A 12,515-nucleotide genomic window follows, 5' to 3' on the forward strand; every position below is an offset into this window, starting at 1 on the left:
CTTTATAATGCGCATAGGCTTTTTTCTCCTACTAACCCCACCTAGCTTCCCTTTGCAGCTTCTTCTCCCAAGCCCTCTTCCCCACAATAAAATTTCTTCACCTTTTCAGACAGTGAAATAGTTAACAAATCATTTCATCAATCTAAGTATTAAGAATACCACTCTCCACTATGAAGCCTCTTAATCCAAATTAGCCGTTTTTTTCTGAATGAAAAAAATAAAATATCCTACAATCCCACAGATAAGAATATGGGATTTAAATATCTATACCCATAAATACAAATTTTTGACAGTACACTACACCCAAAAACAAAATAAATTATAGTTTCACTTTGACATGTTATTTCCTTGGATTGATTTGTACTCAAATAGGTTCTTATAAAATTGATATATGCAAATAAAATTCAAAATTCTCATAACTTAAATTATAGAAAATTTTTATTGACAGCTCTCTAGGATTAGTGTCCTAAATTTTAAGAGTTTAAAATTTTTAATTTAATAATGTATTTTATAATAATCAAAGTCTCATGAAAAATCTCGGACCACAGCGTACCAGCTAAATTAATCAATTAGATAGATATATAAGCTTACTTTTAAGCTAAAATAACCAGCTGTTTTTAAGTGTTAACTGCAAGAAAGCTTTAGGCTTGGACACGTAAATGAATTCTAAGACACATGATATTAAACCTACTCAGAGCTGCTTTGCAGACCCCACCTTATAATCAGTTAATCTAAAGGTCAGCACCAGCACAAGGCTGTTTACTAAGTCTGAGTCCCCCTCTTTTCCCTACCAAACGTCATCTAGAATTTATGAAACATGAAGCTTAAACAAAATTAATCTAGACTCCTTTAGTAATCGTGTGAACCTGACTGACACATTCTCACACGGAATAAGGTCTGACCCTGTCTTGCTTTTATGCTCTCCCTCTCTTTGCTCGCTCTTCTAATCTATTCATCTGTAAAATAATTCCAGCAGATAAGCTTTCTTTGTTCAGATTACAACTTTCATTTCATTTACAAACCTAGCCCTACCTCAAGAATGTCTTCTAGAACATATGCTTCCATTTCAGCCGCTGTCTCCACCATGTTTTATCAAACTGCCATGTTTCTTACTGCACTATGATTAGATCATTGCCAGCAGGAACACTCCTCTGTGTCAGCAAGGGAACAGGAAATGGAATGTTCTATTACATGCCTAAAAGCAGCTTAGCTGTTCACTAGCCAGGCATCTACCAAAAGAGCAGGGGGTGACTCACTGTGTATTTTTTAAAGATACAGAAGCTCTATTCCAAAGAAAACTTCTATCAAGTAATTTCAACAGAGAAAATAAAGTCTCTTATCTTACCATTTCAAATTTTAATCCTAAAATTTCAAAAAAGAAATAATTACATAGTCTTTAAAAAGCTATTTAACACGTCTGGCTTCCTGGTTGAACAAAAGAGGTTGAAGTGGGTTACGCAGCAATTTATCCTTAGTAAAGCCTTATAGTGAGATTAATGGCTGTATTAAAGATGCAAAGAAGGAGCCTGATAATGCCAAATGAGGAATTTGCTACATCAGGCAAACGGATTATACAATATACATATTATAGTTAAGACTTGAGAGAGTCAAATATAACTGTCCTTGTGTAGATTTTTGTAATAGTAAATTGGTTTTCTGTAAACTAATCTGTTTCTAAATATCTACCAGGAAGAGATTAACATTAAAATAATTTACAATTACTGAAGCAAGCCCTAATATACCATAGTATCTTCATTTTCTAGTAGTCTCTTTAACTTTATTAGCTAACCAAAGAAATGGCCTGTTTTTTTCACTTAGCATAAATACTCTAAGGCACTAATATAGTCCACTAATATAGTATCTCTAAAAATAAATTTAGAGATACTATATCTGGACCATCAAACAGCAAATAAAGTAAGTGACTGACAGAGAAGCCAATTTATACTATATTCATCACTATAATTAAGCCTCTTAGGAAAATAGGTTAGATTGTCAAATTTCTTCTTCATGTACTCTTATTATGAAAAGTGCACTGGAAAAGAACAATATTTTATGCTCTGTGGCATTAATAAAATTACCCTACACCTGTAGGAGTGCCACACAAAGTGAACTTGAAGTGATTCCTCAAATGTCCAGATTAATCAATCTAATAATTCTAAGGCAAACAGTTCTCAATTTTCTTGACCTAACAATTTTTAAAGGTGGGGGGAGGGGACGGGGAGAGGAAAAAAATGGATGGAGTTAGTAGACATTAACGCATATGGCCAAATCTAAACTAGAAAAGTGATGATACGAATGACATTGCCAGTAATACTCCTGTAAGTGATGCCCTATTTTGGTAGAAAAATTATTTTAGAGTTCTCTTGTACCTTAGTTCATTAATCTGTAAAATGGGATAATATTCGTTCAATTTGAAATACCTATTATATATGAGAAACTGTTCAAAGTACAGTTAACTGGATAGATAAGGTTTCCTCTTAAGAGGTTTCTGATATTAAAGAGGCACATTTACTATGTACGGCAATATATAAGGCTTTGGTGGGGAGCTAAGCTGTATCACAATAACTTAAAAATAATACTATTAAGTACATGTTGCTTACCATATGCCATTTTAAATGCTTTATATATACTAACTAATTTATAATTCTCACAATAGTCCCATTTATATATGTGGAACGTGAGGCAAGGTTATGCAACTCACCCAATTATTCTCAGCTATGCTACTTAAGTTGAGAAGCTAAAATTTGAACCCAGGCATGTGGCTGCAGAGTTCATCCCTGGAACCATCAACTACACTTCCTCTAGGTGGTATTATTCTCAATTTATGGATGAAAAAACCAAGTCTCAGACAGGACACACACTTACATAGCAGGTGTAAATCCAGATTCAACCTCCAAAGGCTATGTGGAAATAATGGCAAACAAATGATTTTCCCTCAGACCTTACCTGTTGTTTACATTTATGTATGGGTATGCCTGACAACTGGAGGCTTCTCATATAAAATAATTTTCACTGTGGAGACTTGACCTGAAGAGAAACTATTAAACTGGCTTTTATTATTTCCTGCTTTCTAGGTCAATGTTTTCTATATGCTTCAAATAAACTGCTCCATCCTTAGACTTAAGAGAAGTCATCAACAAGGTTTGTTTCCCTTTCTTAAATATTCCTCCAATGTAAGCAAAGAAGCATAGGTCTGAGTTCAAGGAATCCACATGTTGCCTTTTCCTCCCCATAAGCCAAGAACAGGCTTCCTAAATGCTTTATTTGACAAGAAATGGGGCCATGTAAGACTCAAATCAAACCATTCACTCTTCCCTTCCTTTGTGTTGTAGGATTAGGGGGTGCTTTACATATTTTCTGATATTTCCTGTTAAGTTTTTAACAATAAATATGAGACTACACATCTCCTGTGGAATTCTGGATATTTATATACCATTTATCATCTGTCTCTCTTATATACCAGAAGAAACAGGCAACACTGTTGAAAGTAGACAACACTTTGTTCACCAATACCCATGCAGGGCCAGCAGTCTATGGCCCAAGAAGTTAAGTATTTTTTTATTAAATAAAAATAAAAGAATCCTCTGATATTCAGTAAGACATCCTAATCCCTTTTAGCCCTAGTAATAATTTCTGATGATAAAAACATAATGTTGACTGTATCTTTAAGTTAATAAGATATTAGAAGTATTCAATATAAACATCTAAATTACTGCAACTTGCTGTTATATAACAAAATAATTATTTTCCCCCTAACTTTGCTTTCTAATCCTTTTTGTTAATACGATCATGTACGCTACAGCAGGATACTCTGGGCAAAAGGATGTGAAAAGAGATTCATAACGTGTCCATCTTAATACCCATCATCCTAAAAGTGACCCAAATTCCAGTTCAAGCTCATTTTTCAGGCAAAAAAAAAAGGTTTTCCATGTATCTAAAAATGCATGTTAGGCTGGATATTGTGGCTCATCCCTATAATCATTTTGGAAAAGAAAGATCACTTGAGCCCAGAAGTTCAACAAAGCTGGGTAACACAGGGAGATCACATCTCTACAACAACAACAAAAAAAAAAAAAAAAAAGAAAGAAAAGAAAAAAATAGAATTTCAATGGCACAATACCTTTCACTTCTTGCTGACACCCCTTTTCCCCTGAAAAACTGCAAATAATGTTAGCATACTAAGCTATGCAAACAAACATAAAACAACATATAAAATAACTTAAAATCATAAAAGATTTACCAAAATGCAATTTAAATGTCCAAAGTGAAGAAAGGATCATCTCATTAAAAAGGAGGCAAAGACTGAAAAAGCTCAACAAATACCTAAATTGGATGAGAGATATTCAAAAATTTACAATTTTATTTAGGTATTTAGGACCAGCATTGTGGGAGGGAGGGAGGGAGGGAGGGAGGAAGGAAGGGAAAGAAAAGAAAGAAAAAAAAAGAAAAGAAAAAAGAAAGAAAAAGAAGGGGAAAAAAACAAAATAAAAAAATACAGAGAAACATCAAGGCCCCGGTGGTGGCCCACGCCTTTGGGAGGCTAAGACAGGAAGCTCACTTGAGGCCAAGAATTTGAAACCTGCCTGAGCAACACAGAAAGACCCTATCTCCACAAAGTTTAAAAGGAGTCAGGTGTGGTGACATGCACCTGTAGTCCTAGCTACTTAGAAGAGTAAGCTAAGAAGATTGCCTGAGGCCAGGGATTCAGGGCAACAGAGAGCTATGATCACACCACTATACTCCAACTTGAGCAGCAGAATGAGACCCTGTCTCCTAAGAAGAAGAAAAAGAAACAAAAAAGTAGAAATGTGCTGACAAGCAATGACCCTATTTTGCTGATGCGCACAACTTTTTTCAAATCAAAAATTCCTTGTAAAGGAGTTTTGTTCTCCTGAATTTTTTTTTTATATATATAGGAAATGGCAACACTTCAAAATTCACATTTTCAAACAAAAAAAGGGCAGGTAATTGGTGGTAGAACAAATGTAATGGTTTCACCTACCTACATAAGAAGTACTAGGAAAAAAATCTGTAACAACTTCACCTGTCAAAATGTACGTACTGAACAAGGCTATTAAAAATCTAGATCTGATCTTTTTGTGTATGTAGACTACAGACTTCGGGTTTTTCCTAGTGAAAATTCGCATATGTGTGGTTGTGTTGTTTCCTTCCCTCTGATAAAAAAAAAAAAAAAAATCCAGATCTGAAATCAGCATCAATTATAAAATATGTATCCAGAGTTATCCTTAGTTCCTCATCATTTCTACTTTTCAGGGAATCTCAAACCAAAGTTAAGTATATACAAAATTGTAACCTTGTAAATACACTAATGGAAAAGTCATCCAATAGTATTTTCTAAACATGAAAAAAAGTATTATCATTTTATAATATTAATTTTAAATATTAAAGAATATTCATTCTATTGCTTAACTGAAATTTTTCTCAAAGCTAATTATATAAAAAGTCTTAGCAAACTATTTTTCAAAACATCATTATTAGCTTTTTTTTCCCTTGTTTGTGACAGAGTCTCACTTTGTCACCCCTGGTAGAGTGTCATGCACGGCACTTAGCTCACAGCAACCTCAGACTCCTGGGCTCAAGCAATTATCTTGCCACAGCCTCCCAAGTAGCGGGGACTATAGGTGCCCGCCACAATGCCCAGCTTTTTTTAGAGACGGGGGTCTCCCTCTTGCTCAGGCTAGTCTCAAACCCATGAGCTAAGGCAACCCACCTGCCTCACCCTTCCAGAGTGCTAGGATTACAGGTGTGAGCCACCATGCCCGGCCCCCTTTATTAGCATGTTGATCATTCATTTATACGAATATTTACTGAGTGCTTAATTAGGTGGCAGAGTTTATACTACACACTAGATACAGAATGGTAAACAGAATCAGTTCACCTCTCAGCGTCTATAACCTAGAACTCAATCCTGATTCCTGACAAAGTTTAAACATTAAAATCCTTCATAACTTTTTCTTCCCTGATTAATCCCTTTCCATTCTTCTCTAATCCAATTAATAAGTAAAACCTGAGATTCAACTTAGTGCAAAAGAGAATTTTTTTTTTTTAGACAGAGACTCAAGCTGTCTTGAGTAGGGTAGAGTGCCGTGATGTCATAGCTCACAGCAACCTCCAACTCTTGGGCTTAAGTAATTCTCTTGCCTCAGCCTCCCAAGTAGTTCGGACTACAGGCACCTGCCACAACACCCGGGTATTTTTTAGTTGTAGTTGCCATTGTTGTTTGGCAGGCCCAGGCTGAATTTGAACTCGCCAGCTCTGGTGTATGTGGCTGGCGCCCTAGCCACTGATCTACAGGCACCAAGCCGCAAAAGAGAATTATTATATATAAATATGAAATGCTTCTCCCAGATGTTTGCTTGTTGGACTGTCATAGTCATGCTCTGAGGTTTTCTTTATATGAAGATTCCTAAAGGTCCTTTATGCTCAGTAAAGGACAAGAAAAAAACCCATATATCTGAAGTCATAGAAGTATTTTATGTTGTGAGCATGTGCAAGAAAAAAACCCATATATTTGAAGTCATAGAAGTATTTTACGTTGTGAGCATGTGGGAAAAATTGAGGATACAGTTTCATCCAAATATAAGTAACATACTAAACCAAGCAGAAAAACAAAGCAATGATCCCTTTTTTTTTTTTTTCACACCCCCAGTGATAGCTGTCTGTTGGACATTTGCATTAGTTGTCTCTACCCATGATGGATCACACAATAAATCCATTCTCCTATATTTCATGATATGGTCAATATATACAAAATTTATAAAATATTTATTGTTTTTAGGTCACATTCAAATCCCTCAAGTTTATCCATTATACAGTATTTTCAAAACAAACACAAGTAGACGTGAAATAGAAATTACTTCAGTGTTTTTGTTTTTAAATAGACTAGATCTACTGATGGTACAAGCACTTTCAATCCGATCAGCAAAACATGAATTGTCCTCTGTTCTAAAGCAACAGGTACCAAAACACACACACACACACACACACACACACACACACACAGCTAGGGGGAAGAAGTGGATGGGGATAAAAATTAAAATTGAAAAGGAAAAGCTTAAATACAAAGCCAACATTTTAGAGTCACCAATTTCTACCACCTGAGGGGGCTGAAGAAACAGCTCCAGGCAACTAAAAATAGGAGAATAATCTGAATGTAAAAACCACCCAAGTAAACATGGAATCCCATTGCTGTCACTGGCTCTCCTCCTCTGGTACTTTGATGGTCTGGGGTCCCTGACAACAAGCTCCACTCAGTCTGGTCTCAAAGCTATCTACCACCATTCTGCCACTACTAGCCTCATCTATTTATAACAGACCTTGAACAGTTTGCCTGCCAGCAAGTACCAAAAGACTGCATATGATGTTGTGAAGTACATATTTGGTTTCTGGTCTTTGTCCAGTTTCCTGGCATACAACTCCTAAAATCCTTGGAATCTTCAAAGTGATGTGTCTTTCTGTATGCTTAATGAGCTGACTGAAAGCTGGCAGCCCCTAGGAAGCTCCAAGATGGAGTTAAGGACCAAGAAAGACCAAGCTACAATTACAGGGTCAGGATTTTTAGCCCCACCCCCCAACCTCCAAGGTAGGGAGAGGGGCTAAAAGTTAAACTGATCACTAATGGCCAATGGTTTAATCAATCATGCCTATGTAACAGAGTCTCCATAAGAACCCAAAAAGAAAGCTTCACAGAGCTTCCAAGTGGCAGAATACAATGGACGTTACTGCATGATGGCACACTCCGAGAGGCCACAGAGGCTCCTCACCCATCATCCCTCACTCTATGCTTTTCTTCACCTGTATCTTTTGTAATATTCTTTACAATATACTGGTAAATATAAGTGCTTCCCTTAGTTTTGTGAATGGCCCTAGCAAATTAATCAAAACCAAAGAAGAGATTGTGGGAACCTTGGTTTATAATCAGTTGGTAAAACAACCGGCGGCTTGCAACTGTTATCTGAAGTGGGTGGCAGCCCTGCAGGGTTGAGCCCTCAACTTGTGGGATCTGATATTATCTCCAGGTATAGTGTCAGAATATAACTGAATAAAAAATACCTAGCTGGTGTCTACTACAGAATAACTGTTGCTCTGTGTGCAAGAAAAAAACCCATATATCTGAAGTCATAGAAGTATTTTATGTTGTGAGCATGTGGGAAAAATTGAGGAATTTTATCCTCTCTCAAAACTGTTTCAAACTCTTAATTTAATCCATTAAGAAATATATTAAATCAAACTGTCTCCATCTACCAATGAGTAGGCCAGAAACTGCAAAGCAGAGCACCATTCCTTTTTCCACTAAGTTGATACTGAGCATAAAGGACCTTTAGGAATCTTCATATAAAGAAAACCTCAGAGCATGACTATAACAGTCCAAAGTTCTCAAGATGGACACACAGACAGGTAGGACTCCATCAGTACTCATATACATATGTACATAAAAAAAGTACTGATCTCACCCAATTAACTGTGGACTACTTAGTCATCATAAAGATATCTCATATCACAGCTATGTAAGAAATAATAGTACAATTACATTCAACACCCACCCCCAAATTTCAGACGCTCAGTTACCATTAAATAGCCAACAAAAACTAATGCAGTATAAGACAGAAGACAATACTTAGTAACCTTTTTATGTTTACAATGCAGATCCCTCTAGCATGTTTTATGGAATAAAATTTAGTCCCCATTTGTATCTTTTAACTCCTCCATCACCAATTTCTTATTAGAATCACATATTTTTAAAAAGCTTATCAACTTCCAACCTCTTGAAGAACATGCATGCCAATTTCTCCAAAGGCAGGTCATACTGTTTAAAGGCTAAGCACTGAGTAACTAAAAGCTTACAAAATCTTTAAAAGCATAATAGAAATGCCAAATAGAACCGTATACTTTTCAGATGCTTGAGAAACCTGTTCCCGTCTCACCAATACAAATTTTACAATTTCCAGTAAAATGCTTCATTTTTAAAGTATTTCAAATAATTAAGTTACTTTAACATTATACATTTGCATATCTTGATTTTTCAGCACCTCAACTTGCTGAGAAAACCATGTACAATCAAGTAGAATCATTATAGATAGTACATATACCTAGATTTTAGAGTCTTTTGCAGTTTATATTTCCAATCCTTAAAGGTTTATAGTACCTTAACATTTTTATTTTTCTATATCAAATCTGAAAAACATACAATTAGAAATTTGCTTCCATATATATATAGTCTGAGGCAATCTATGTACAGCATAAACAAGTTGCTGGCCTGACTTTAAATTGAAGTGGCATCAAAATAAACTTAGTTCTTTCACTCAAATATTATCTGAGGGAGATACACAATGAATGGGTCCTCAGTAAAGACAGGAAGGCAAGGTACGTAAGAATAGCCTTATCTTCAGAAGGAAGGAGGTAAAAGGCAACTTCCATCTTCCTTCTTCCAGCTCTTCCAGAAGATTACTCTGCATCTAGTAGCTGTGTGCTCGCCTCAATCACCATGACTACCACTGTAGGATAACCCAGGTTTCTAATCCTGGTCATTAAGTACACCAGAGGAAATGTCATCTTACTGAGAGGCACTGAAGGGAGGGAGGACTCTGAATTTTCCTGTATTTCCAAGCTACTCCCAATAAACATGTTTTTAAAATGTTTCCTGTCAGATTTCATGGAAAGGATTCAGGAATTAACAATCAAAATCAAGAGTCTGAGGCAATCAAGAAATAATTATGAACCCTACATAAAAATAGTCACATTTGTATTCTATGCAACTTTCTAATTTCCTGGAATTAATCTCTATGTGTCCTCTATTTCCACCTTATATAGTTTCTAAAAAGCATATTGTCTTGGAACGTATTCATTTCATAAACAGCAGCATTACTGCATATAGGGACATGCAACACATAAGCAAACTTTTTAAAATTACAAATGTGATGCATGCCCTTGAGCTTTTAAACAGTCACATACCAATGGGGGAGGGGTTGAAGACAGTTTGTTTTCACTTGTCCCTGACCCCCCACCCCACTGGTTTGTGAATGTTTAAGAAATTCAAAGACTACAAAGGCACAGGATGAACAGCAGTCTTTTTTGTTACCCTCCCACATCAAAACAGCAATACACTGTTACACTGTAGTCAACTTCTAGTGCAACTACCAATTTAACTGTAATGCCATTTTGCTTCTGTTTCTTTTGAGACAGTTTTACTCTGTCATCAGAGGCTACAGGGCAGTGTCATCCTCATAGCATTATGCAACCTTTAACTCTTGGGCACATGTGATTCTCCTGCCTTAGACTCCCAAGTAGCTGGGACCACAGGCCTGCATTACTATGCCCTAGTGCTAATTTTTATGTTTTTTTGGTAGAAATAGGGTCTTGCTCTTGCTCAGGCTGGTTGTCTCTTGATTTACCAATTTTATATGCTTGTTATCTATTGGCTAACCACTGAAGAAACAAGCATTGACTAATTTCTTTGTTGCCTCCATATCCTAATTTTATAGGTTGTGTTACTTTTATATTACAAAGGGTTATAAAGCATTCTATCTCTATATATTTTCTAGATCGATTCTAAAAACAAAAAAATTAAGTGTACTTACAATGTGGTTAAGTAAAATACCAGTCACTGATGGAAATGTAACTTTATGTCATTTAGTATTACTGATTAAAGCTACTTGCTCACGAATTCAAGAATAATAAAATTTGAATTTACATCTAGCTTTCTTCAGTTCTTTCTGAAGGCCCAAGACTGCCACTCTAACCAGCACTGTTTCCTACTACCTTTCCCCCAAGCCCTACAACCCCCACTACCACACCATCTTCTGTCCTGGATCATCTTTTTCATTGTGCTAGACAATCTCAAATATTTCCATATGGAGTGCACAGTTTTTCCAAGTATAAAAAATGTACTCATTGTCAAAAGATGTCCAGTGTGACTGGGTATAGAAAATGGAGGTCCAAATCTATTTTCCCTCCGACGGTGAAGTCAATCAGGCACTGTCCCCAAGCATTCAATATGACTGGTAATAACTCAATTTTTTTGATTTTCCATATTTTATTCCCTCTCTCTGGCAGTAATTTTGGGACTTCTTTTTTGTTTGTTTTTTGGCAGAGTCTCACTTTATTGCCCTCAGTAGAGTGTGAGGCGTCACACAGCTCACAGCAACCTCCAACTCCTGGGCTTAGGCGATTTTCTTGCCTCAGCCTCCCACATAGCTGGTACTACCGGCATCCGCCACAACACCCGGCTATTTTTTTTTGTTGCAGTTTGGCCAGGGCTGGGCTTGAACCCATGACCCTCAGCATATGGGGCCAGCGCCCCACCCACTGAGCCACAGGTGCCACCCCAGACTTTTTTTTTTTGCAGTTTTGGCCAGGGCCCAGCTTGAACCTGCCACCCCCGGAGTATGGGACAGGTACCCTACTCCTTGAGCCACAGGCGCCACCCATGGGACTTTCTTTTTATTTTTGGAATTCAGAAAATTTAAATCTTTCTCCATTCATCTTGCTTCGTGCTAGACAGGCTCTTTCCAACTGAAAATTCATTATCTTTGTCAAGCTCGGGAAATTTTCTTCAATTATTTTTTTCATTCTTCTCTCTCATGATTCTTGATCTCTGCTTTTAGAACTCATGTTTATAGATGTGGGAATTCTGTGATATATTTTCCATACCTTTTAAATTTTTCTCAATTTTTTCCAGTTTTTTCTTCATATACGTAGAATAGTTTTTCCTCTTAATTCTAAAATTAACAACTCAGTCTTGATTCTTGCTAAATTTTTGTTTAACCCATCCATTAATATTTTTCTGTATAATTTTCTAAACTGTTTCTATTTCTATGCCTCTTTTTCAATGCAGCTAAGATTAAATGTTCTTAAATCTTAAATGAAATACCAATTATATTTTTCCTTTGAACTTTTCTTCTGAATTATATCTAAGGTCAGCTGTTTTCATTCATCTTAATCCTTTTCCATCCTCTTGATTCTCCTTACTTGTCTCATTATCTCTGTTTATATTAGCAAATCGAAGATTGAAGACTATACAGAGTCTAGCCTTTCTCTGATATCATATGAGTTTGTTTTCTCAAGTGGCTTCTCCCTTAAATGGAAGAGCAGTGCTATGTACAGGTAGAGTACATGGATAAACAAGCAGTCCAGAAAGGTTCCTGGAGAGGAAGCCAAGCTGGTTGAGAAGAGTCAAAACTGCCTTTCCCTGTAATAGCATGCTTTAGCTTCTCTACTTCTCTCTCAGTTCCAACCCCTCAGTGTATATCACACCTAACTGCTGGCATACTTTCTGAAGAGAAGAGTTCTGAAACTTTAGGCCTAAGTCAGGCATAAGGCCCAATTGACCCAGCTACTTTAAAAATAATTCTTTAGAAAATTCCTGATTGTGGGCGGCGCCTGTGGCTCAGTGAGTAGGGCGCCAGCCCCGTATGCCGAGGGTGGTGGGTTCAAACCCAGCCCCGGCCAAACTGCAACAAAAAAATAGCCGGGCGTTGTGGTGGGCGCCTGTAGTC

General features: G+C 36.7%; 1 protein-coding gene across 5 annotated transcripts in view; it reads right to left on the reverse strand.

Moving 5' to 3' along the window:
• The window catches only part of ANKRD17 (ankyrin repeat domain 17), a 150,622-nt gene that overhangs the window by 112,547 nt on the left and 25,560 nt on the right, over positions 1-12,515 (reverse strand). The window contains exon 1 of one of the 5 annotated variants that reach the window (XM_053575764.1): positions 1,033-1,168. The exons of the other annotated variants lie outside the window; for them this stretch is intronic. Coding sequence (XP_053431739.1) covers positions 1,033-1,086 — 54 coding nt within the window. The 5' untranslated portion in view covers positions 1,087-1,168. Of the gene's footprint in view, positions 1-1,032; positions 1,169-12,515 lie in introns of those variants that run through there. 5 annotated transcript variants of the gene reach the window in all.

Source organism: Nycticebus coucang, chromosome 1 (genome assembly GCF_027406575.1).
Source record: "Nycticebus coucang isolate mNycCou1 chromosome 1, mNycCou1.pri, whole genome shotgun sequence".
Taxonomy (NCBI): Eukaryota; Metazoa; Chordata; class Mammalia; order Primates; family Lorisidae; genus Nycticebus; species Nycticebus coucang.